Genomic DNA, 26414 nt, shown 5'->3' with positions numbered 1-26414 from the left:
CACTCTCTGGCAAATAAATAAATAAAATCTTAAAAAAAAATTAGAAGCAAGGGTGAGGGGCCAGGAGACGTGGATTCTACTTTCACTCTACTTTTGACAAATCATTTCATTATTTCATCACTCCAATTTCCTCATTTAGAAAACAGGGTAACAAAACTTGCTCTGTCTAATTTACAGATTTTTGTGTGTGTGTGAGGGGGAAAACAAAGAGAAGAAAGGGAAGAAAGACAAAATACCAAAATCTCCTGAAAGGACTTTAATTAGCCGAAAATCAAATAAAGAGCGGTTGGTTAGTGACGCCTCTGTTACTGGTTGAATTGTGTTTCCCCCACATATATGTTGAAGCCTTAACCCCCAGTCCCACAGAATGACCTTATTTGGAAAGAGGGTCTTGGAAGATGCAATTAGTTAAGTCGAGATGAGCTCATACTGGAGTAGGGAGGCCCTCAGCCAATACACAGAGAAGAGAAGAGACACAGAGACAGACGCGCAGGGGACGACAGGGCAGAGACTGAAGTGTCACTGCTATAACACAAGGAACGTGAAGGACTGCCAGCCATCACCCGAAACTTGGAAGAGGTAAGCAAGATTCTCCCTTACGGGTTTCAGAGAGATAATGTCCCTGTTGACCCCTCGATCTTGGACTTCTAGCTTCCAGAACTGTGAGACAGTCCATTTCTGTAGCTTTAAGCCACCCAGTTTGTGGTGCTTGCTCATGGCACCCCCAGGGAATTGAATATACATCCTTTAACAAATTCCAAGAGTGCAGCGAAGCTTGGCCACAGCTCTTGGCCCATCACTGAGAGGTTTGTGACCTAGGATGAGACATGGGACATGGGACAAAGACCTGAGTTTCAGGGCTAACATCACTGATGTGAAGGTCACAAAGAGCAAAGGTCAGTTTTGGAAAACTCACAGCAACTAATAAGGCTAAGTAGGTGCAGAGCCAGCATAGTTTAGTCCACACGGACTGAAAGCGTCACTTCTGCCTCAAGAGACGAGTGTGCTTAGAGCAGAACTGGCTCTGGGCAGCCCCCCAACTGCTCTCACTTCCTGCGTGCATGGATTAAGCATCACCCTCAACACCCAGGCCTCCAGCACTCAGGCTCCTGGCCCCACAGGGACTTGGATGCACATGCAATGCATCAGGGTAGCCCACTGTGCAGAGATCACCTTGAAGGGGAAAGCCGTAGGGATGCTATCTGCCAGTTTGTTCCCACATGGCTTTTGGGTGCTTTGTTTTAGAGGAGAAATCATAAAGCTTTTTTACTCTAGGCCCTTCCGCCCTGTGTGAGATTTGTCCAGGCTGAGTGTGGGTCTGGTCCCTGTGTGATGGGCAGGGGCACACAAACCAGTTAAGTGTTTATGCATATGCATTGTAGCTATTGGATCCTCACAATAAACCTATGAGATAGTTACTGTTATCATGTCCATTTTACAGATGAAGAAACAGGCGCAGAGTTCCCACAACTGGTCAAGTCCAACCAAGAATCAAGCCCAGGCCTGTGTGACTCCGGAGCCTGTGATGTTAACTGCTCTATTATATTGCTTTGATGGTTTATTTGGATCAGGCTGTTCTGAATTAACTCTGGATGTAATAATTTAGTAAAAGAAAGAAGGAAAGAAAGCAAGAAAGCAAGCAAGCAAGCAAGCAAGCAAGAAAAACCAGAAAAGCATGTGTGTATGTGTGAAGCTGGGATCTACCTTGACCTTATACTTAAAGGGGGAGGGGAGCTAACATTATGAGCTAAGTGCTTCCATCCAGGTAAACTCATTGACTCTTCCCCATAGCTCTGGGAGGTGGGCATCTCAGAGACATGAACTAACTAGCCAAGGTCACCAAATTGATTGGGGCAGGGCACAAATGTGAATCCGGGTTATCTGACTGCAAGCCTGATGTGTTTTCCATGACCTCTGTGCCAAAAGTGACAGTTGGGATCTGTCCTACCGATCTTGACGGTCTTAGAGTAACTCCCTTAGTGCCTGGCACAAAATAAATATGTATGGGATTGGGTTGAATTAAACCAAAATGAATCTAATGTTCATTAAAAGAGGATTTGATGAATAAATGGACACCATGCAGATGTTACAAGGAAAGAGCTGACTGTGCTGATGTGGAATCTGTTACATGAGCGGTTTAGAGACAAGTATATGTAGTATGATCCCTTTTCTTTTTTGAAGAGATTTTTTTATTTATTCATTTGAGAGAGAGAGAGAGTGCAAACGAGAGCATGAGTAGGGAGAGGGGCAGAGGGAGAGGGAGAAGCAGACTCCCCGCTGAGCAGGGAGCCCAGTGCGGGACTCGATGCCAGGATCCTGGGATCACAACCTGAGCTAAAGGCAGACGCTCAACCTACTGAACCACCCGGGCACCCCTATGATTCCTTTTTTTGTAGGAAAAAAAAATTCCTTACCTATGGCTATCACTGTTCGTATATACAAAGGAAAAGTCAATGTGTGTTAAACAACTTCAAAGTAATAATAATGCTTATCTTTGAGGGTAAGGATCATGGAGGACTTTCACATATTTTATAATAAGAAAAACCCTGAAGATACTTGCATTTTGCAAAGTGCAAGAACAAAAGGAAGGAAAAGAAAGACCTGTTGTTGGGCGCCTGGGTGGCTCAGTTGGTTAAGCGACTGCCTTTGGCTCGGGTCATGATCCTGGAGTCCCGGGATCGAGTCCCGCATCGGGCTCCCTGCTCGGCGGGGAGTCTGCTTCTCCCTCTGACCCTCCTCCCTCTCATGCTCTCTGTATCTCATTCTCTCTGTCTCAAATAAATAAATAAAATCTTTAAAAAAAAAAAAGACTTGTTGTTTCTGGTGGCAATAGATCCCACCAGAATGGGGATCAACTCGGACCCGGATTCATCATGTCAGCTCCCTCAGGATGGGCCCTGGAGCCCCATAGGAGAAAAGGGTTCGTTCAGAACCCCTTCCCCCCTTCCCTCTCCTTGGACATTCTGAAATATTTTCATTTACAACAAAATTATGAGCCCACAGCCAGGAACCAGGACTCCTTGGGAATGGGGCTGGAACATCTTTTTGTGTTGGGGTCAAGTCAGAAGTTCCCAGAAACTAACCTGAAGGGGCACCTGCTGGCTAAATGTGGGGTGCTTTGAATATTGAAAAAACTGCAATAAATTGAATCACACTCATTTTTCTGAAAGCTGGTAAATAAAGGGAAAAAGCCAAGTAAACTTGCCTTTCCTGTATGAACTATACCTAATAGTAAGCAAATTGTTGATGAACGTTTTTTTTTTGTTTGTTTCTGTTTTTGTTTGTTTGTTTTTTTGAATAGAAGAACTCTGGCTAACAAACACAGGAGGAAAAAACAGAATTAGAAAAAAATCTCTATTTTGCAGCCCTAATGATAGCATGGATCTAAGCAATGATAATTAGTGGTTGCAGAAACCTTTGGGTAAAATGCTGAAGGAAACTGGTCATGGATGGATGGATGAGCCTAACAGCTCCCGAACCTACTCGTCAGTTCTAACCTTGTAAATAAAGAGGCTCCAGGCATGATCTACCTCCTGATGGGCTACTATGGGATGTACCCAGCACTACGGATGAAATATTCTTGCCACAAAACCAGGCCCTAGAGCCAACTGCCATTTTGTAGGAAAGATGGACTCAGAACCAAGTTGCATGATACCTCTGGATTTCAACCTGCAAAATTCAGAATGCGGTCAACTCTACACATGGAAAGAGACATAGAGACAGTTCAAATAAATGCAATTTGAAGACTTTATTTGCATACTAATACACACAAGTCACTGGTAAAAATGACCCAACATTTCCCAGACAATAGGGAACATTTGAACACTGATTGCCTATTTAAGAATATTACAAGGATTTATGGATAAATCTTGGATGTGATGATTTATGATGCAATGCTAAGAATTTGCTTCGGGATAATGCAGGTAGGTGGGCTGGGTAGCGGAGGGGGCGTGGGTGCAGATAAAACAGGCCTGGCCATGTGCAGGTGAGTTATGAAAGGTGGGAGGGGGGGTGTTGCATGGGGATTTATTGTGCTATAATCTCTCCTTGTGTACATGTCTGGAGATTTCCAAAAGAAAATGTTAGCAACAAGCAATAAAAAGTATGGGCATACAACTTAATTTTTCCGTCATGATGGCGGTGGAAGTGGTGTGTGTGTGTGTGTTCTCATGCTCTATTTGGACCCAATTCAAGTTGCAGCTCTAGAACAACTGTATCCTCCTGAAAATGACTTTTTGACCATTGTGAAGAATGCCCCAACCGAACGAACGGGCACAGCTGGATTTCTAAGGGGTATCATGCAGCCAGGCTCAAACACAAGGCCGCGACTTAGGGGACTGCCGGGGCCAGCCCAACACGGTTATTCCCACGATCGAAGACTGAGTAAAACTGCCTAATGAAGACATCACCCAGGATCCAGAGGGGCCCAGCGGGAGGCTGGATGTCAAGCCCTTGAAAGCCGCTGCTGCAGAACTCCATTCCATCCACAAAGTCCTGGGGTGGGAAAGAAGGTGTAAGTGACATAGAGGGAGAAAGGGAAGTAGGGCTGCCTGGAGGCTGTCCTGTGTGGTAGTGATGTAGACTATACCGAACGGCCTTGGTCGGTCATGATGTTGGCTGGTTGGTTCTTCCTTCCGCTTCATACACCTCCACTTGTGTTCACACCGTTTTGTATATGTGGACCTGGGCTTCTAAGTTCTACAATTTTGAGAACTGTTCATCTGTCGTACATGCTCCCTGCCTCCCATTTTATAACTGGGAAAAGTGAAACCTTGTTCCATGATCGGAAGAGCAAAAGGTTTGGCTTTAGAAGATCTTGGCTTAAGTTCTGGTTTCTTTAGTTTCTAGTGAAGCTCAACTTAATTTTTTAAGGGAGAGAAATTACATTGCTGTTTTCTTGATGTTCTGGGGAAGAATCCTTTTTTAGGTGTAAGGCAAGTAGGCATCCATTGTCCTGTGAGGAGAGTGTAACGTCCCCCAACCTTACTTTCTAGTTTGGCAAAGACTTGGGGTCTACCAGGCAGGTGTGGGCTTTCCAACAACCATTTGAGATTTGAGGTTGCTGATGAGGGTCTGGGAAGTTTGCAGAGAGCTTAAAGCATCTTCTTGAGAGGAAGGGGATAACCATGCACTTCTGTTGCAGCATTCTTGGCAGATTGAGGTGGCTCTGATTGAAATCTCCTGGCAGAAAAGGACAAGGGCACCACGCTGGGCATAGGGAAGGAAGTGGGGTGAGCAGGGACTCACATAGGGTGCAGGTGGGAGAGTATGAGGGTACCGGAGTGCCAAAGGGTATATAGGCTGATGAGCTTGGCACAGTTAAAGTGTCTAGCTTGTCCCCAGTTTGGTGTTCATAGTGGCAGCTCCAGAATCCCTTTGTTGGGGAAGCTTAGGGGGCTTGACATGAAGCTGTGTTTTAAAGTGAAACATTTGTTTTCTTAGTAGTGCAATTGCTGGACCATAGGGTAGTCCTATTTGAGGACCCTCCATACCATTTTCCAGAGTGGCTGCACCACATTGCATTCCCACCAACAGTGTAAGAGGGTTCCCCTTTCTCCACATCCTCTCCAATACCTGTTGTTTCTTGCCTTGTTGATTTTAGCCATTCTGACATGTGTGAGGTGGTATCTCATTATAGTTTTGATTTGTATTTCCTTGATGATCCGTGATGTTGAACATCTTTTCATGTGTCTGTTGGCCAACTGGATGTCTTCTTTGGAAAAATGTCTATTTGTGCCTTCTGCCCATTTTTAATTGGATTATTTGTTTTTTGGGTGTTGAGTTTTGTAAGTTCTTTATATATTTTGGATACTAACCCTTTACTGGAGTATGTCATTTGCAAATATTTTCCCCCATTCTGCAGACTGCCTTTTAGTTTTGTTGATTGTTTCCATCACCATGCAGAAGCTTTTTATTCGATGAGTTCCTAATAGTTTATTTTTGTTTTTGTTTCCCTTGCCTCAGGAGACATATCTAGAAAGAAGTTGCTATGGCCAGTGTTAAAGAGGCTACTATCTGTGTTACCTTCTAGGATTTTATGCAATTGCACTTCTAAGTATTTATCCAAAGAATACAAAAATATTAATTCAAAGGGATACATGCACCCTGATGTTTATAGCAGCATTATCCACAATAGCCAATAGCCAAATTATGGAAATAGCCCATGTCCATAGACTGATGAATGGATAAAGAAAATGTGGGATATATATATATATGAATGTTAGTCATAAAAAGAATGAAGTCTTGCCATTTGCAGTGTTGTGGGTGGAGCTAGAGAGTATAATGCTAAGCGAAATAAATCAGTCAGAGAAAGATAAATACCATATGATCTCATTCATATGTGGAATTTAAGAAAGAAAACAAATGAGCAAAGGGGAAAAGAGAGAAACAAACCAAGAAACAGACTCTTAACTATGGAGAACAAACTGCTGGTTACCAGAGGGGAGGTGGGTGGGCGGATGGGTGAAACAGGTGATGGGGATTAAGGAGGGCACTTGTGATGAGCACCGGGCATTGTATGAAAGTGTCGAATCACTATATTGCACACCTGAAACTAATATTGCTCTGTGTTAACTAACTGGAATTTAAATAAAAACTTTAAAAGAACATTTGTTTTCACTTGCATTGTCTGTTTATGCTTGGTGGCTTGGGGAAAGCGTTAATGGAGATCAAGGTGTGTGTGAGGGGTAGGTAAGTCCCTAAAGTGCTCCACACCTCAGCACCTCCATTCTGACGCAATCACCCTGGTGCTGTGGGTGACTCTCTGGTAAAGTTAGTGTGTTGAGTGTCACCAAAGAACGGCATGTGATATGGAAAATCTGGGCCAACTGTGGTGTGAATTGATCATAGATTTCCCCCCAGGGACTCCCTTTCTACCTCATCCTACAAACTTAGGAATCTACTGCAATAGAAGACCCTTTCTGGTTTGAGGAGAACGTTAATCTGAACGTGAGAAGATACAACCTCATTCCGTACCTCCTCCCCAAGTAGCTCATATCTTGAGCCTCTTAACTTTCCAAGTCTCAAAATCCTCATCCACAGAATGGGATAATAATATCCAATCTTACTGGGTGTTTGAGGGATTAAACTTGGTCAGTTGAAAAGTCCTACATGACAATGTCGGAAAACTTCACTAGATGGCTTGTCCAAGGTTTACTGCTGCTTCATGGCTGGATGGGAATGGAGAGAGAACCAGCCTGGTGGTCTTTCCCCCATAGGCAGCTTTGTCCTTTCTAGAGGGAACGCCCCTTCAGTGCAGGAGAAGATGGGAGCGGGGCTTGGGCTAGATGCAGCCTGGGTACAGGCGACCGAAAAGAGGAAGTGGTGGGCTCGTGGGGAAGGCCCCATGCCTTGAAGAATAAGGAAACAGTTCTTACCAGCAGGGTATAGGCAGTTGGTTGGAGGGTGTAGGAGACGCCAGTGATGGTGAAGGTGACATCCGGCATGACGTTGAGGTTGGCACACTCCACCCCATACTAAAACAACACAGAGGACCCATTTAGAGGCCTCCCCGCTCCCCTGCTCCCGCCTCCTCCCTACCCCAGGCGGCACTGACTTCTCCATCCATGGGTTCGGCCCCAATGGCCTTCTGCAGCTGCTTGATTTTGTCTGAGGGGCCTGTGATGAGGGAAGTCCCTGTGTCCACAATGGCCTGGCAGCCCTCGGAGCAGAACATCACCGCGCCTCCCACCTGGATTCTGAGGACAAAGAAAATGTCATCAGCCAACCCCTGCCCCCGCCCCCACCCCCGCTGTCCCCCTTCCCCTCAGCCCTGAAGTTTCCCAGCCTCCCCAGCAGCTCTCACCCCCTGCTGGGCTTTCAAATACAAATGATTTCCAGTTTGACTGTCTCACACATCAGTATTTCTCAGTTTTTCTGTGACTGAGATCCATACCAGAAAACACATTTACTTTTGGACCCAGTACACACACACACACACACACATGAAATAAAAATGTCACGAAACAGGGCTCAACCTTAGTATATGAAGTGTACTCTGATATTTTCTATTTTATTCCATTTCATTAAAAATGCACGTCATGATCCCCTAAAATGAGATCATGACCCATAAATGGGTAAGTCCCTCTGGCTTGAAAAACCTCAGTAGACAGTGAGCACTGAGGCTTTTCGCCGTTACATCCCCAGTGACTAGCACATGCCCTCACCTTGCAGAAGCTTATTCTTGGCGGAACTGAAACCTGAATTGCATTTCTTTAAATTCCTGCATTATCTGACACAGTGCTCAGTATGTGACAGGCATCTGGTCCCACGTCCCTGATTGCTCCATGCCCGCCCCGCCACACGTCTGCGCGTATGGATGTCAAGGCCCAGTCCATGTCACCTCCTTCATGAAACCCTTGCTTGAGGAGTTCTTCGGGTAGAAGCTGTCTTGCCCTGTCTGCCAGGCCACTCCTTTGGCACGTCTTGTGGAACACTGACCACCTCCACCTTACAATGATAGTGGTGTGTATGTGTCTCATCTTCTGGACATGCTTCGTGGAGGCGAAACCTGAGTCCAGTTCACTCCTGTACCCCCATGTCACCCACCCCTGGCCCTATGTGTGAATTGACATTAAATGAGCCCCAAGTAATTGGCAGAGGATTTTTATTTATTGTCTCTTGACTTGAGGGCGCAGCATGCGTACCAGGAGGGAAGCTGAGATGTGGTACCTCGTGCCTGTTGCCCTGGCAACCGCGGCCCCTTCCTGTACCTTTGCTCAGCACCTCCACACTTCTGGCTTCACACGACGAGCCCTCAGGCTCCTCTCCCAGGGACCAGCACACTGATTCAGGTCAATTCAATGAAATTCTTTTTCAATTCAACTGGCCTTGTGCCCGTCTTGAGTTCTTGTCTGTACCATAGCTACTTTGTGGAGAATACTCACGCATCCAGGGCAATCTGCCAGTAGCCTTGCTTGGTGACAGGGACCCAGTTCAGATTCCCGGAGAAATGGGAGTGGTCATAGCCGCCGAAAATGAGTTCACTCCCCGCACCGCCTTCTGGGTCACTGCAGGGAAAGAAAAAGACAGATTGTCAGGGAAGGGCCACTGGGATACCCTAGGAACAAGCTGGTCATGTACACCAAGTAACCAGATAGGCAGAAATATCAGCCTGGGCTTTGACACCAGGGCTCCCAACTACTGCAAGTTGATTAATCTGGGCTTTTTGGGGCAGAAGGATAGAAGTATAGAAATAGCTCTGCTTGATGATTTGTGAATGTCTTCTTGCTTCTTGGATAAAAGGGCTAGGGAGGAGGTAGATGGGGACAGCTACTCTGGTCATGCAGAACTCATGAAGAACCAAGGCTAGGACCACTGGGGTATGCACATACCATGCGACTTATGCATCCCCAAAAAGCCTTTTCCACCAAGTATCTTTCCCACTATTGTTTTGGTGGTGCCTGGAGTTTCCATATGATTCACTCCATCGTGTTAAGGTGAGGAAGCTAATGGGAATGCAACATGACTTATGAGAACTTGAAACTTTATTAATTTTCATTGGTGTTGATTTTTCAGAGTGTGATCTGGCACCTAACAGGATTCTGGGGAAATAGGACATGAAACTAATTCATTTTTAGGAGGAAAACGATCAGAAAAATACAAAACTCAGGGCGCTGCGAGGCCTGGTGGTAAAGGGGAAAGGAACCGGGTATTGTGGGTATCTTAGGAAAGCAGACTTAGGGAGGTGGGGGGAAGAACCGCCATTAGTTGACGGCCTTTGTGCAGGGCCCTGGGCGAAGAATTTTACCTGCTTAATCCTATTTATTTCTTACATCAACCTTGTGCCCATTTGAAGAAACTGAGCCTCGGGGCATCAGTCCATGTCAGCCAGATGGCAAAGCCTTTGCTCTTTCCCACCTTCCCCTCTGGCTTTCCGGGTTGGAAGGGAGCAGGGGGGCAGCAGAGGGGTCTGGGCAACCTGCCATCTTGCTCACAGTTCTGCCCTGTAGTTGGTCCCAACTACAGCCATGCAGTTTAATAAAGGAAATTCAAGGCTCTCCACGTGGAAGTGGAAAACAAGGGAAATGGGCTTGCGTGAAAACAGGGTAAGCTGAGGCCAGATATACCGGGGAGGAGTTAGAAAGGTCAGAAATCTCTGTCCTATGTAGGGATGAAGGTGAGATGACCCTTTCAGGATCCCAGGCAAGAGTGGCCAGAGGCCGGTGAGCCACATGACCTTTTCCAACTACAGGAGGCAATTTTTTAAAAAATTGCATAAATTGGCCATTTTTAAATGTACAGTTCAGTAGTGTGAAGGCTATTCATGCTGTGGTGCAGCCAGTCTCCAGAACCTTTTCATCCTGTGAAACCACAAGTCTATACTCATTAAACAACAGCTTCCTTCCCCTCCCCCCACACCTGGCAACCACCATTCTACCTTCTGTCCCTGTGAATCTGACTACTCCAGGCACCTTTGTGTAAGGGAACTCATGCACAATTTGTCCTTTTGTGACTGGCTTGTTTCACTTGAAATAAGGTCCTCACGGTTCATTCTCTGGTAGCCTGTGTTGGAATCTCCTTCCTTTTTCAGGCTGAATAATATTCTATTTTATGTAAATTCTGCATCTTATTATGTCCTTAACATCCCATTATTTTATCGTCAGCTTCCTTTGGAATTTTTTCCTGCCTCCTCCCACAGGAATCAAGCTTCCTGAGGGCAGGGACTGTCTTCCTCGTCTTACTATGCTCCCCATGCCCAGCACTGTGGTCGCCACACAATAGGAGCTTGATAAACATTTATTCCCTGCACAAATGAATATCCAACCCCAGAGATTCCTCCTATTGGTTCAGTGCAGTATAGTTTACAAAGTGAGGCAAACCCCATTTCCTCAATATCCAGAGAGGGTAAGCCCAAGGTCACACAGCTGGTAATAGGTCAAGCAAGAGATCCAAGCCAGGTGTTTGACTGCTAAGTCTAGTGCTCTTTGAGCTGCACCCATGTTGTCTCCCTGTGGTTGTAACTGACCTTCACCTTGGTGGGCTTGCCAGGCCTACCTGCTCATGTACACAGAGAACATGGGTATATCCACCAGGTTCTGCGCCATCATGTTGTCGAACACTGGGGTCACCCCTCCCACAGCCAAGGAGGGGTATCCCAGGCCCAGAATTCCATCAAACTCTGCATTCACAAAGGTCTGGCCCGGCTCCGTGACACTCTCTCCAAATTGCTGGCCGGCCACAACCAGTCCTTCCACCTGATGGGAGAAAGCCCGAAATAAAACTGCTTGGGAGAGCTTTGGTACAGTCTCAGATTCCCAGATTCTCCCTCTGGTCTGAAGTGAATTCTTCCCCCACCCAACTTGATTAAATGAGCACAGTGATTTCACCACATTCCCACACCCTTAATTTTTTTTATGTAGACTTCAAAAAAAATTGAAGTTGAATACAGAAATCCTAAGCGTACAGTTCGGTGCGTTTTCACAAACTCACCCTGGTCAGCAAGCTCCCAAACCGGAAGTTGCTTCATGCACCCTGCTAATCGTTGTACCTTTCCTCAATAACACCCATCTGCTGGCTTCCAACATCTACTGCTTTTGCCTTTTCTTGAATTTTACATAAACAGAATCATACAGGATGAATTCTTTCCTATCTGGCTTCTGTCACTCAACATCATGTAGTGTACTATGTTGAAATTTCGTTCAATGTCATCAATATCCTGTGGTATGAATAACCGTCATTATCCATTCTACCATCGATGGGTATTTGGATTGTTTCCTGTGGTGACTATCGCTAACAGTGCTGCTTGGACATGACTTTTGATGAACATGCACTCATACTTCTGTTGGACATATGCCTAGAGGTAAAACATCTACAATGTATTGGAAGTTTGATAATGTGTGAGGTCGGAGTCCAGATTTTTTTTTTTTTTTAACTTTATGGATATCCAAATGACCTGGCACCATATTTAATAAACACACTCTCATTTCCTCCACTGCCAGTTTCATGGTCAACAGAATTCAGAGTAGTTTCTGAGTTTTCCATTTTGTTCCATTTGTCTATTTGCTTATCTTGTGGCAATACCACACTGTCTCAATTACTATAGCTTTATAATAGGTCTTGATATTCGTAGTGTTTTTCTTTATCTAGATTGTCTTGGTGTATTACATAACCATATACATTTTAGAATGAGCTCATCAATTTCTGTTGTTTTGACTGAGATGACATTAAGATCTATAGATCGATTTGAAAAAACTTCGACTTGTCCATAATACCGAGTCATGAAATACTGAGTCATTTCTATTTATGTAGATCTTCCTTAATTTCACTCAATACGTTTTCCAGGTTTTGGAGTGGAGATATTGCACATTTTTTGTTAAATTTATTTGTAGGTATTTGATGTTTCTGATGTTATTATAAGTAATGTCATTACAAAATCTATTTTCCATTTGTTTTTCCTGATATTCAGAAATACAAACGAGTTTGTTTATCTAGTATTCAGCAACTTTGCTAAATAATTATTAATCCCAATGGTCTGTAGATATTTTTGGATTTTTTACATATAGAATCTTGTCATATGTGAATAATACAACATAGTTTCTTCCTTTACAATCTTAATGCCCTTAGTTTCTTTTTTCTTGCCTTATTGCGCTGAGAGCACCTGTGACTCTTTTTTTTTTTTTTGCCTTAACTCATTCTCGAAAGGCTGCCCCCCAGGCTTTCTGCTCTGTGCACTCTTCCTCTGTGGTATTCCTCCGTGCTGCCATTCTAGAACCCAGCACCCTGAGCAGACTGGCCCACTGCCGTTAGTTCAGGCAGGGAGTGCTACTCCTGCCTGGCCAGGCTTCCCCCTTTCCCTGGAAGCCAGCTCCTTGTTTCCACCTCTTCCTGAGGCAGATCTGAAAGTGTTCCCCTAAAGGCTCTGAACAATATTCTGTATCCCAAGTTTCTGGCCCAAAGAGAAGAGATGAGGGAATTGTACTCACATAGACTTGGTCAGCTCCGATGATTCCAGACAAGCTCCCAGTCCCATACTGAATGGAGAAATGACTCCCTAGCACACTGTATGTGTTGGACTGGGAAGGGTAGAACCTGGCGTGTGTCTCTGGAAAAGCAAAAATGCCGCTGTTGCCTGGGCCACCAGCTCGCTGCCTTCCTTCCTGCCCTGAGACCCCACAGATGCAGGATCTCTTCCTTCAACTCCCAAGATTGAGAGGGGGCCTCGAGAAAGCTTGGCCATGGCCCACCTTAGTGAGGTACCACATTCTTCTCTAGCCACATGTGGTGGCTTAACTGGGGACCAACTAGTCATCCCTGGGCAACCATGGTGGCTCACAGTGACCTCATGAGGCACACGGAGATAAGCATCATGTATCAGGCGCCGGCAGAAGTCTCTGTCAACTAGGGGGGGTCAGAGCCTGGCATTCAAAAGAATCCCAGGGATAAACAAATGCCGCTCCAGGCAATGACTCTCAATTCCTTGCCCAACCTGTAGACACCTAATCTAGGGGTTTTCTGAGACATCGTGTCTCTAGAACTTATCCAGCATAGACTCAGACATCTTTCTTTAGCTCTTTCCTTTCTAATGCTAACAAAGACACCTGAGTTACCTCTGGCCAAACTGACCCACCCCCGTATCGTGCCCCACCAGCCCCACCTCTGATATCCTGGGATAGGCCACCAAGCCCTCTTGAAGCGGGTGAATAGTCAGCACTAGAACCCAACCCACCTACCTGCCCAGAAACAGACATTTGAATGGAACGTTCCCCATTCTTTTGGGTGTTCCAAAGGGAGTGAGTCATGCAGTATTCAAAGATTTGTACTGAGTTTGTATTTTCGGTGGCTGAGTTTCCTCCTATTAATTCTGGTCAGTATGAAAGTTGCTAGCTTGGATACCAATCAAATTTTAGCTTTCTCCCTGGCCCAGCCCTGTTTCTACCGTAGGTAGTCCCAGGGCAGACTCAGAGGTGGAGAGGGGAAGCTGGTGTGGCGTGCACGGCCAGTTTCTGGAGCTGCCATTCCCTGCTGCGGATCCTGGCCCTACTTACTGCAGGCTGGGCTGGTGCAGTACACAGAGGGGACCCAGAGGTTGGAAGAGCCAGTGTCAAAGATGACGGTGAAGTTCTGCGGTGGAGAGCCGATGGAGATGGTGCCGAAGTATTCCATCTATAGGGGAGGGAGGGAAGGGAGCCGAGTGAGGGTGGTAGGAAAGGGGAAGGTGCTCACCGGGGGGCCTAGGGAGAGTTCTCTGGGACCAGACCCTGGCTAGCACAGACTGGAGCTTACAGAGCCTGGGGAGTGGCAACAGAAGGTAGAACTAGCAGACAAAGGGCTACAAGGGAGGAAATCAAATCAAGTCTCCCACCCTCTACTACTTCTTTAGCTCTCATTTGCGTTATTCCTCATAATCCCTTTGTGAGCAAGGCAGAAGAGGCAGTAATCCTTTTGTTCTACAATCAGGGAAGGGAAGCTGGTGAAGGTTAAATCATTTGGCCAAGGACACACAGCAGGGCCCTTCTGTTTGGGATGCCATTTCTTTTGCAGAGAGCTCTACACATTTGGGCACACTGGGGCTTGCTCGGTCAAATCCATGGGGACCCAGGGGATCAGTCCTTATGGGTTATCCTAGAGGAGAAATCCACACTGGCCTTTACTTCAGTGTTGCTGACCTGACACTGGCCATGCCCAGAGGCCAAGCCATCCTCCCCTCACCCCCTTCCCCAGCCCCTGCCCCAGAATGCCTCACATCCAAGTAGTTGATGAGGGGCTCGTTGGCATCCTGGTTCATCGTGCAGGACTCAGTGAACTGGATCATATCCAAATTCTGGGATTTCCAGAACTCAGAGAGCTGGCCCCGTGCCCGCAGCTTCTTCCGGAGGGACTGATGCCTCCTGAGGGGCACCCTGAGGACAAAGCCCCGTGTGAGACAGAGATGCAGTTCTGCCTCTCTCAGACCCTCCCCTCTCCCCACCCCATTTTTCCAGAGGTAAACTGGGAGATTACACAGGAGAAGATTTGCAAGGCAGCAGAGTTGCCAGAATGGGCCACAGTTTGGCGAGAATTAGTGCCCTCTCTGCCCCTGGCCTGTCGGTCTTGTCTCTGCTCCTGAAGAATCTCAGAATCTTTGACTTGAAGTGGCCCTCCCTCTCAGAGATGAGCTCTTTGAGGTCGTCTAGGAAAACGATCTGCAGTTGTGCATGAACCTCATAAGGGGCTGATTTAAAGGGACAGAAAGACTCTTGGAGGCAGCCATGGTCAGTCCCTTGGGCAAGTACTCGGTCCTTTGAGCTCCCAACCAAAGCTGCAGGTTCCTGCTCTTTAATAATGTGAGAAGCTCCCTGGGACTTGGGCAGGCAGTTCCATCAGAGGTGGGGCAGAGGGATGGCTTGTGGTGGGCTGGGGGTCAAAGCCAACACAAGATGGCCACTTTTCCCAGCCCTCAGTTTCTTCTCCTCTTCATTTCCCCATCAGCTTTCCTCTCCCAGGGCAGCGCTAAGCCTGAGGGCAGGCAGCTGCCCCCACCGGACGCAGTGCTGGGGACGTGGCCTCACCTGTGGAGCCGATGTTGAGCCAGCCCCAAGTCCAGGAGCACCAGCAGCAAAAGAATGAGTGTTTTCATCGTGAGCCCAACCAGCAGCTTCTTCCTCGCTCTGCCGTGGCCTTCCTTGCCGCCTCTCCTTTCTGCTTTCCCACAGGCCAGTGGGCGCAAATCTCCCTAACTCTCAGATCTGCCCTGCCCAGCCTAGTCTGAGGACCCAATGATAAGGCCTCTTGCGTCAATAGCCAGGCCCAGAACAAACACAGCGTGTGTTAACAGGGCATTTCACTTCCTTCCCTTAGCCCCCCTTTCCCTCCAGCAGGGGCAGGGGTGGGGGCTTCGTGGATCTGGGGTGGGACTTGGGGGTCTGTGCATCCTCCAAGAGCAAGACAGCGATGCAGTTTCAACTTCTCCCAGAAATTTTGGTGTCCTCCCCTGATCCCTAGAGACCCTGTGGTCATTCCTTGAGAGGGCACTGTGCCCCTGGGCCCTGGGCCCTCTCCACCCACGTGTTACCACGAGTGGTTTGGCTGAGGACTCCCAGCCAGAAGTGGGTAGAAGACCAGTCATCACTTGTGGGACAGGATTCTAATTCAAAACACCAATCAGGTTGTTTTCTCTGTATTTCCTATTCTCCCCTTTTTCCCTCGGGAGCCCCAAGGGCAGTTGACCCACCCTCCATCCACTTTGAGGCAGAGACTAGCACTCCTCAAAGCCCCTGAAATGGGATACTGGGCTTGGGGAGCTAGTTTTTTGCATCCCAAGGACTTGATGAATCTGGGGTGGAGGGAGGTTTGGAAAATACAGAAGCAGTCCTGGGCAGGGGGAGTGGGAGGTCCTGCACGTGGTGGGGGGCATGGTTCTGGAGCAGGTTCCCGTATTAGTTTGCTAAAGCTACCATAACAACTTGACACAGATTGGGTGGCTTAACAGAAATGTATTTGCTCGGGATTCTGGAGGCTAGAAGTCCAAGATGAAGGTATGGACAGGGTTGGGTTTCCCTGAGGCCTCTTTCCTTGACTTATGGAGATGGCCACCTTCCCTCTTCCCTCTGTGTGTGTCTGTGTCTTGATTTCTGCTCCTTAGAAGTCATATTGGATTGGGGCCCACTGAAAAGACCCCATTTTCACATAATTAACCTCTGTTGAGACTTGATCTCTACATACAGTCACATTCTGAGGTACTGGAGGTTAAGACCTCAACGTAAGAATTTGGGGGGATACAAGTCAGTGCGTAACAGTGTCCACAGACAGCAGGACCCTCAGTCTGTTCTGGTGAGTAGGGGGCGGTGGAGCTCAGTGCTTGGTTATCCCAGCATGATTAGCTATTGCTATGAACCCATCTCTATGGCCATCTCACTTCTTAAACAGAGGGTGGGCTTTATCGCCTTGAGTGAGGATGGAGGGTGGTGGGGAGGAGCACCTTCCCCTGACCATGACCCAGAACCGGGGCAGTCGAGGCTCTGGAGTGTAGGCAGAGAACCAGGGTTCAGGTCAGCTTTGCTCTGACTAGCCAGCGACCTGGCAGTGTTTTAGCTGCTGCCGTGGGCTCTGCTTTCCCTCTTAGAAGCCCAAGCAACAGGCTAACTTGGGGTTCGGAGCTAAGTGGAGCGCTGCCTTGGGCTCCAAAAGTGTTTAAAAGAAAGCCTCTTCAACATTTACCCCCTGTCAGTTCTCTTTGACCTTTCACTGGGGATGGAGGTCTGCCCCCAGGAGGGCAGCGTGAGCCAGAAGAGGCTAGACATTGAGATAATTCGTGTTGGCATTTTGCTCTGTCATGACTTGCCCAGGATTACCCGACCACTAGGTACCTTAGATTTGTTATCTGCCGAGTACCCTACATACATTGTTGAGTTTTAAGGAGGATTAAAAACACACAATATGGTATGTGGAAGTACTTGAGAAACAGTAATATGTCATCTGACTGAAGATCTTCACTATAAAAACCGTGCACCCGGGGCGCCTGGGTGGCTCAGTTGGTTGAGCGACTGCCTTCGGCTCAGGTCATGATCCTGGAGTCCCGGGATCGAGTCCCGCATCGGGCTCCCTGCTCGGCGGGGAGTCTGCTTCTCCCTCGGACCCTCCCCCCCTCTCATGTGCTCTCTCTCTCATTCTCTCTCTCAAATAAATAAATAAAATCTTTAAAACAAAACAAAACAAAACAAAAACCGTGCACCGGGAGACTTCTTGCCATTACGGCAAGCCTGCTTACATAGCAGACGAAGACACTGAGGCACAGAGAGGCAGAGTGACAGCCCCAGGAACATGTGGTTCCTTTAGTGCAGAGCTAGGGTTAGGACCCTGACCTCCTCACTCCCAGTCCGGGGATCTTTCTGCTACAGAATGATCATCGTTACCACTGCGGATGATTTGGGAACAAACGCCCTTGGGGGTGCCTGGGTGACTCAGTTGGTTAAGTGTCTGACTCTTAATCTCAGCTCAGGTTTTGATCTCAGGGTCAGGAGTTCAACCTGCAATGGGCTCCACGCTGGGCATGGAGGCTACTGTAAAAAAAAAAAAAAAAAAAGCCTTTGGATATATGCCTGTTGGTGTGTGTATGTGTGTGTCCTTTAAGAAAAGAGAGGGAAGAGCATTTGGGGTGAAATGGTACCATGTTGACAAGAACAGGCCATAGTATGGGCAAGGATCCTATCCTTCAGCACTGAGAGAGGCTCTTTGGAAAGAAAGAGGGATCCTCAGGGATGTGGACTGGAGGCTGGTTGGATGCAGAGCTTTTTTGCCTGTTTCCAGAACATTTGAAAGCTCTTGGTGGGACACCGTCCAATCAACTTCTCGTTTCTGGAGCTTCAGTTTGAGAAGATAAATTAACAATAAGAGGATGGTTTCTCAGTGCTCTGTGGACATCAGCTTTATCATACCTATCCGGTAGGTATTATTTTAAAGCCCATTTTACAGATGAGATAACTGAGGCGCCGAGAGTTTAAGCAACTTGCATAAGGTGCTGTAATCAGCATTCAAAGCCAGGTTTGCCTGACTTTAAAGTTGATGATCTGTATTGGGTGATCTCGAGGGTCTGACGTTCGAGAATTTCTTCCTGGGAGAGAAAGACCAAGAGAGAGGATGGGAGGGAGGGGGAGAGGGGAAAGGGGGAGAGAAACTAATTTTCCACGTGATGGAAAATTTGAGGCCTTTTAATTGTAAGAAGAGAGAAGGGTGTGTGGAGGGTGGCAGGTGGTGGTGAGGAGCTGTGTGATGAGCAATCTTGTCATTGCTTCTTTTTGGCAAATATTTTCTATTTTGCCTTCAAGGAGCCTCTCCGCAAGGATCATTACTGTACTGCTGACAGGTGCAAACCGCCCCCCATACCCCCTTCTGCTAGTTACCCCTGACCCAGACGCTGACTTCTGAAAACTAGAAGTTTAAGGTTATTTTTTGCTTGTTGCTGAGAGAGCTCCTGACACAAAGACTTGCTTTTCCCAGTGGCTTGATCTGCTCTGGTTTGGCAAAGCCTCTTGTTTTCATGCAACTGGAAAAAAAGAAAGATCCGATGTCTCCAGCATCTTGCCGTGTCAAGAATTCAGTTAGTGTGAGTCATTTCCAAAACCACTGTCAACCCTATTCTGGGAAAGTGCCTTTCAGACCAGAAATGATTGCAGTTCACCCTGCAGAGGACACAGGCACTGGGGCGGTCCGTCACTTGAATGCTGCACGTGTGTGCGTGTGCACTTGTCCTGTACCTGTGAGCAGGAAGAACAGCATGCCAACAGCATCCGTTTCTCTGCTTGTTACTGAGCCCAGGCTTTGAAAGCCAGACGAGGCAGGATTTGGCATCCATCCCTGCCACTTAGGTGGAGGTGTGATATTGGGGTTGTTTGGGATCATTAGATTGCTCTGCTGCAGAAAAGGAAGAACGGTTTCCTTGCAGGATGATGTGAGGATTCCATGAGACCATCCTCAGGAGGCGGGCTTTCTATGTGCCACTCAGCCCAGTGCTTGACACCCAATTAGCACTTAATACTGGGGCCCTGGCTACGCGATACAGACCAGGGCAGGTGCCGGACATGGACTAATGCCCGTTCTATGCCATCTGCCGTTCAAAGTGCTTTAAACATCCTCACTCATGCAATTCTCCCAAAGACCCCAAGAGGTAAGTAGTACCAGAGAGGTAAAGGAATTTGTCCGAGGTCACACACCTGGTTGTAATGGAACCGGGCTTGAACCCAACTAATCTCTCTATGAATCTGTGATCGTTTACAACTCCCACTGCCGTCTGTAGTCTATACGTATGTTACTGTATGTATTAGCTTGCCAAAATACGTCGTGGAGACTATCTGCCCTTTTGTGTCTTTTAACAGTTCAGGAAAGCGATCAAGACTTCTGCCTGTCCTCAGTTCTTCCTGTGTGATCAGGGGCTCGACCATTTAAAGGCTGGGAAATGAAAAAATAAATAAATAAAGGCTAGGAAATGAAAGTGCTCTCCGACCCTTAGTTTCTTTATTTGTACAATGAGTTTGTTAGGAAGATTAATAAAAGCATCCGTGAAAATGGGTGATGTACAGTGAGTGTGCAATAAATACCAGATTAAAATTTTATTATAAGGGGAAGAGAGAGTATACTTCACAATTGTGACAGAAATCCGATGCCTTTCCTTCATTATCTCTGTGAGTTTTCGTTTGCAGACTTATAGCACCAGGGGACTCAGCTGACAGTGCTCTTGAATCTTTTCCTTCCCGTACCAGCTCTGCTGGCCTCAGAACTGGTTCCATTCTGGAACTTCTGTGAGCGCCCCCAGGGTAGGATTTAGGCTGTGGCTGAATAGGAAAAAAGGCAGAACTTTAATCTCGGGATCTTTGTAAAGTGTGTTTGTCTCCATTTCTAAAAAGTCTTGTTTTGTTCCTAGTCCATTAAATGCCTTGGAAACCCACCAGAGGGAAAACACGTACTAAAGATGCAGTTAAGATGAGGTCTATTCCAGGACACTGGGATACTTGTCTGATCTTCCTTTCTGGTTTAACAAGCTTCTTTGATCGGAGAGTCTCCAAACGGAGCCCCATTTTCCAAAGCCTTGGCAAACAACACTCATTTACTCACACAAAAATTGGGACACAGAGTCTCACTGAATTTTTTCAGAGACAAGAATCCAAGGCTCCAAGTTTTTCTGCCCAAGGGGTGGGAAGCAAAGACAGGAAATGGAGCGCCTCCCACACCAAACTCTCACATGCATGTTCGCTGGGGGGTGGTGGCAGGAGGTGACAGTGGCTTGGGATGGAGTGGGGATGAAACACCGGGAAAGCAGTGGTGAGCTTAGATTTGTTCTGGAGATAGAACCCATGGGCCCTGATCCTGAATTGGATGGGGACAAAGGAAAGGAGGGACCAAGAACGACTCTGGGAATTTGTCCCACAGACACACTTAAGCTTGTGCGAACAGCTGTTGGGTCCAGGTTATTTATTCATCAAACGTTGATTGTGATGGGAAAGCTTGGAAATAGGGGGTCAGGAAGACTAGCTAAATGGTTATGGTATAGCTGTACGATGGAACGCTATGGAACCATCACAAAATAAGGAAAAAGCTCCAAAGAAGAACCCCTAGTCTATATAGTTGGGTTAAAAAGCATGTAACGGTATGTGCAGTATGCTATACCATTTCTATAAAACGGAAGGGGGCGAATGTTTATAGTCCCATTTGCTTCCATATGCATAAAATATCCCTGGTAAGATATACCAAGAAACTGGTAGCACTGGGTACTTTCTGGGGAGGGGACTAGGTGGGTGGGGCAGAGCGAGGAGGCTTGTATACCATTTTGTAATTTTTGAATTTTGAGTCATTGACTATATTACTTCATTAGTTTTCACGTGACTATATTCCTTTATTAGTTTTCTATTGCTGCTATAGAAAATGACCACAGACACAGGGGCTTAAAACAGAGCAAATTTGTTCTCTGATAGCTCTGTAGGTGGGAGGATTGACCTGGGTCTCACTGTGTTAAAATAAAGGTCAGCAGAGCTGCGTTCCTCTCTGGAGGCTCTAGAGGAAGATCCGTTTCCTTGCTCTTTCCGGCTCCTAGAGGCTGCCTATATTCCTTAGGTCGTGGCCCCTTGCTCCGTCTTCAAAGGCAGCAAGATTGCATGTCTCCATAGACTCCTCCCCCTTTGACCACGGTGGAGGGAAGTTATCTTTTAAGCAATCGTGTGATTAGATTCAGCCCCATCACCCCCAGGTAATCTAGGACAATCTCCCCATGATTGGGGTCCTTGATTTCATCCAGCTTAGCCATGTAATTCACATAAATTCCAGGGATTAGAACGTGGACATCTTTGGGAGCCACTATTCTGCCTACCACAATTACCTGTTCAAAAACATTTTAAATGCAAAAAAGAATAAGTTAATGACTCCTAAACTCTGGGTATGAGCTCTTGGTGGGGAGGGATAATGGTGTTCTTTACTGAGTACAAGATCAGGGGAGCGAACACAGGCTGGGAGAGGTGGAGAATCAAGGTCTGTTTTGGGCAAATTCTTCTGAGGTGCTGGTAGACTTCCCAGGGGTGATGATATCAGATTGATGCTTGAGTATGTGGGTCTTGCGCTCTCATAAGACTTGTTTAGGCTGAAGATATAAGTTTAGGAGACATCAGCAAATACAAAGTTGTTAAAGCCATGAAATGGGCCGAGGACGCCCAGGGAGAGTGCGGGGATGGGGAGGAGGAGAAGCCCCAGGATGTGCTCTGAAGTCCGCAGGTGGGTGAGGGGGAGAATGAGCTGGGAAGGAGCCCGGTGGGGATGCAGGAGGCCACATTCCCTCCTCCCAGAGACCCCTCAGCCACCTAGATCAGAAGAACCACCACCCCACTCTGTTTTTCTCCATCACGCTCCTTGCCCACTTTGCATGTTGTGTTTATTGCTTGTGTCTCCACTAAGCTGGGAGCTCCCTGAGAGCAAAGCTCTGCTAGTTGGATCATTGCTGTATCCCCAGCACCTAGCAGTGCCTCGCTTAGAGTAGGCTTTCAAATAGTTATTAAGTGAAGGAGTGAAGGAAAACAAACCAACTTAATCCTTCTCCCCCACCAATCCATAAATAATGAAGATGGCTTTAAAATCTAAAAGTTAGAGAAGAAAACAGCACAGGCCTTTTAATCCTCCAGTGACCATTCCCCATGGGTACGTTTCCACAGGAGTTGTCTACAGAGTGTGCTTTTAAACGATACCTCTGTTCCACCCTGCTTGGAATTCTATCATTGTCCACTTTTCCCCTAGAGCGAGGCATTCTCCTCTCAGCCTAGTGCCTAGCCCCCAGCAAGCTCTCAATAAATCTTAGCTATTTATTTGGGCTTTTAAAAATGCAAATATCCCTGGGAAAGATGGCTCATAGAGTCACTAACTCCTTAGTATGAATTAGTTTCTCAGCGGGAATAGCTTTTTTTTTTTTTAAGTTTATTTATTTTTAGTAAACTCTACACCCAATGTGGGGCTCAAACTCACAACCCTGAGAATCAGGAGTCGCACAGTCTTCCAGCTGAGCCAGCCAGACGCCCCGTCTCAGTAGGAATAAAGAAGGACCTTAGAGTGTGGGCAGGGGTGGAGATGCGGAAGGGGAGATAGTGTTTCCAAAAAAATGTTAGGGAATCTAAAGCACATCTGTTTGTGGTTTTGCCGGGGCCCACACCTGCACGGCATGAAGATTGCTCTGCAAGCTGCATCAGCCATTGGCTTCTGATTCCAGGGGTGTGAGTCTCCCTCCGGGCCCAGGCAGGCAGTGGAGGAAATGAAGAGGCTTTCCAGGGAGGGGCCAGGGCAGGAGGATGGGGTAGGGCGGAGAGCAGCCACGGTGAAGGCAGTTGCCTCTGCAAGACGGAAGCCTCTTCCCGCTGCTGATGCTGCACCTCCAGGAGTCCGGTAAGTGGCTCCGGGGAGCGTTAAGAGTTCGCTTTCAGTTTCTTCCAGCTTGTCTGGAATCCAGGCAAGCCCGCTGTAGAGTCGACACTCTGTGGCTTAAAGGGATGAGAGCAAGGCGCCCACCGTTCCTTACAGTGGTCGCTAGGGTGCTGTGATGCGCCCGCAATCCCCTCATCGGTGCATAAGCTGACAACTGTGCACACAGATAATGGAGAGGAATTTTGTCCTTGTGGTTGGGGTATGTCGAAAGGCTTATAGGAGAAGGATGGAGCTGCCAGCTTGGTGCTTTACGGTGAGCCGTTTGGGAGCCTACAGGCAAATGTGTATTGTTGGGACAGACAGATGTATGTGTCCACCTGTCCTAGATCCCAAGGTAGACAATGAGCACCTTGAGGGTAGCAGCCATGCCCTGGTCTAGACATTTTGGTCCTCCAAATCCCAGCACAATGGTGGGCCCATGGGGATTTGTCGACATCTGCCCCCTGCAGTACAGTGAATACCTGCAATGTGGCTAGTCCGAGCTGAGAGGTGTCGCAGGTGTGAAATGCATACTGATCTCGAGGACTTGATAGGAAAAGAGAACAAAAAATATCCCAGTAATTTTTATATCAGGGGCGCCTGGGTGGCTCAGTTTGTTAAGTGTCTGCCTTCGGCTCAGGTCATGATCCCAGGGCCCTTAGATCCAGCCCCGCATCGGGCTCCCTGCTCCACGGGAAGCCTGCTTCTCCCTCTCCCACTCCCCCTGCTTGTGTTCCCTCTCTCGCTGTGTCTCTGTCAAATAAATAAAAAATCTTTAAAAAAATTTTTTTATATCAGTACAGGTTGAAATAATCATTTTTTGAATATATTGGGTTAAATAAAATATATTATTAAGATTAATGTCCACTGTTTCTTTTTGCTTTTTAAAATGTGGTTACTACAACACTTTGAATTCATGTGTGACTTGTGTTACATTTCTCTTGGACATGTCTGGTCTCTATTGCCCCGACTTTTGTTCTACCCCTTCTCTCTTTCCTCAGCTCTCTGATCAGACTAGAGATGCCCTTCGCCTTGGGCATAAAAAGGCCTCAGAATCTTTAATTGGCCAGAGTAAGAACTCCTGTGTATTTAATACATGTTGAATCACTGATTACACCTTAACAAATGTGTTGCTCATACCATGTAATCTACAATCATACCCTTTGTTCTCGGATAAAGGAATTTGGGTGGTAGCAAGTAGGAGGGGGATTAACTTTTATTAAGCACCAGCTTCATAAATGTTTTCTCCTTTAACTTTGTTTTCATGACAGCTCTGCGAGGTAGACATTATTTATTTCTTCAGATAAAGAAACTGAGGCTCAGAGAGCTCTGATAACTGGCTCAAGATCGCCCGCCTGGAAAGAAGCACAGGGTCAGGACTCGAAACTTGATGTGCCTGGCCCAGAAGGCAAGTTTCCCCCCCACTCCTAGCACGTGGCTTCATTTTCTTATATTTGAAATAGAGTCCACAGGGGTTCCCCCACTTACTTGTAGGTCCTATTATGCCGGCACATGAAAGGAAGTCATTAGGGAGACCCTGGATGATTTATTTTTTATCACCGATTTCTAGACTGTGCAAGGAACAAGCCCAGGGCTTGTTCTCAGAACACCTGGGAACATTCTAGTCCTGGCATGGCCCCAATGTAACTAAGTGGCCCAGGATGCATAGCTTCCACCTCTGAAAACAAAGAGGACCTTTACCGTTTGTAACCTGCTGCCTGGGGAAACCAAATGAGGCTGCTCTTGTTGCTTAATCCCTAATGGGTTACACCTAGAGTTGAGGAATTTTGTTCTAAATTAAGTTTTTGGTTTTTTTTTTTTTTACACTCTGAGAACCTCTTCTTTCCTTATGCCGAGATTTCTGTTGATTGCTGGAAACCAAATTCCAGATAAGGGAGTCCATGTTGCGTGGGTGGGCAGGAAACCTCAAGTTCATTTTCAAGGATCAGGGGGCTTTTGACGACTGCCATGCCGTTAGTGTTTTCCAGAGTCGTTTTGTACATACTGCTGCATGCCTTGGAAATTTCGATCTGGTATAATTGCTCTAATGACTAGAAATCCTCATCTGTTTAGCAGATGGGAGAGGAACGCCAAGGCTCTTCAGAGCCTGCTTATTAATCCTCCCTGAGAAGCCGTTTTAGAAGAGTGACATCAAAGCTGGGATGCCCTGGAGGAGTGCTCTTTTTAGGACTCTGACAGCCTGTCCCCTTGCTGAAGCTGAATGTAAAGAGCAAGCCAAGTCCCGGGGTTCTCCTGGTTGTAGCTCTGATCCGTCCACCATAGGCCGTTAAGCTCCCAAAGCTCCCCCTCCCCAGCTCAGGCCCAGCGCAAACCTCTTTATCCAATGCGCACGGACTGCTGCGGACAAGGCCTATGGAGATTCATTCTCCAGATGGTTTGCCATTTCTTGTCGCCAGTCTCTGGAGGGTAAATCTACGTGTCCTGCAGTAGTTAGTTCTTCTAAATGGATTTCAGGGTGAAGAGTGATTTTTATCTCTCTAACTGGGCAGAACCATACATTAATTCGCTGTCAGTTTTTGAGGCCTTGATGTTAAAAGAAATGGATCAGGTAATATACCCTTAATCTAAATCCCTTCGAAATTTGGTTCTGGGCTCAAAGGCGTGGTGGGGAAAAGGGACAGGCGGAACAGCTAGTAAGGTTTTGAAAACCTGTCTCTTTTTTGTTGTTATTAATTTCTTCATTAATTGAATCATATGAGAGCATGGTCTGCATGATATTGAGCATTTGGCATTATTTTAAAGTTGTGTTTCTATTTACATACACACTCTGTAACATTCTTGGTCAGCTCGTTTTTACTGAATTCTATCTTATATCATTTCTCTTACATTTCAGGTGATGAGTTCTGTCAGCTTTTATTTAACTGAAAATACATTTATTTTATTCTCACGTTTGAGGAATATTATCATCTGATATAGAATATTTTTTATGGAAGTGTAATTGACATACAGTTATATTAGTTTCAGGTGTACAACATAACGATCCAACAATTCTGTGCATTACTCCCTGCTAAATGGAGTCACCATCTGTCAGCAAACAATATTACAAC

The 26414-nt window shown here is 46.7% G+C and overlaps 1 protein-coding gene across 2 annotated transcripts; it reads right to left on the bottom strand.

Moving 5' to 3' along the window:
* Positions 1-3680: 3680 nt before the first annotated feature.
* Positions 3681-15620, bottom strand: CTSE (cathepsin E). Of its 2 annotated transcripts, XM_045876103.2 has the most exons (9): positions 15489-15620; positions 14684-14840; positions 13986-14103; positions 12924-13042; positions 10996-11195; positions 8886-9008; positions 7556-7697; positions 7377-7475; positions 3681-4494 (listed from the first exon to the last, which is right to left on the bottom strand). In XM_045876103.2, exons 1-9 carry the CDS (start codon positions 15554-15556, stop codon positions 4330-4332), a joined length of 1191 nt encoding a protein of 396 aa, XP_045732059.1. In that variant the 5' UTR covers positions 15557-15620; the 3' UTR covers positions 3681-4329. The 2 variants fall into 2 exon arrangements, with proteins under 2 accessions (XP_045732059.1, XP_045732060.1); XM_045876104.2 differs by lacking the exon at positions 7556-7697.
* Positions 15621-26414: the final 10794 nt, after the last annotated feature.

Source organism: Mirounga angustirostris, unplaced genomic scaffold, assembly GCF_029215605.1.
Source record: "Mirounga angustirostris isolate CCGP_5_RB_7025 unplaced genomic scaffold, mMirAng1.0.hap1 SCAF_6, whole genome shotgun sequence".
Lineage (NCBI taxonomy): Eukaryota > Metazoa > Chordata > Mammalia > Carnivora > Phocidae > Mirounga > Mirounga angustirostris.
Note: the sequence above shows the minus strand (reverse complement) of the source record. Positions and strands in the feature narration are given on the sequence as shown.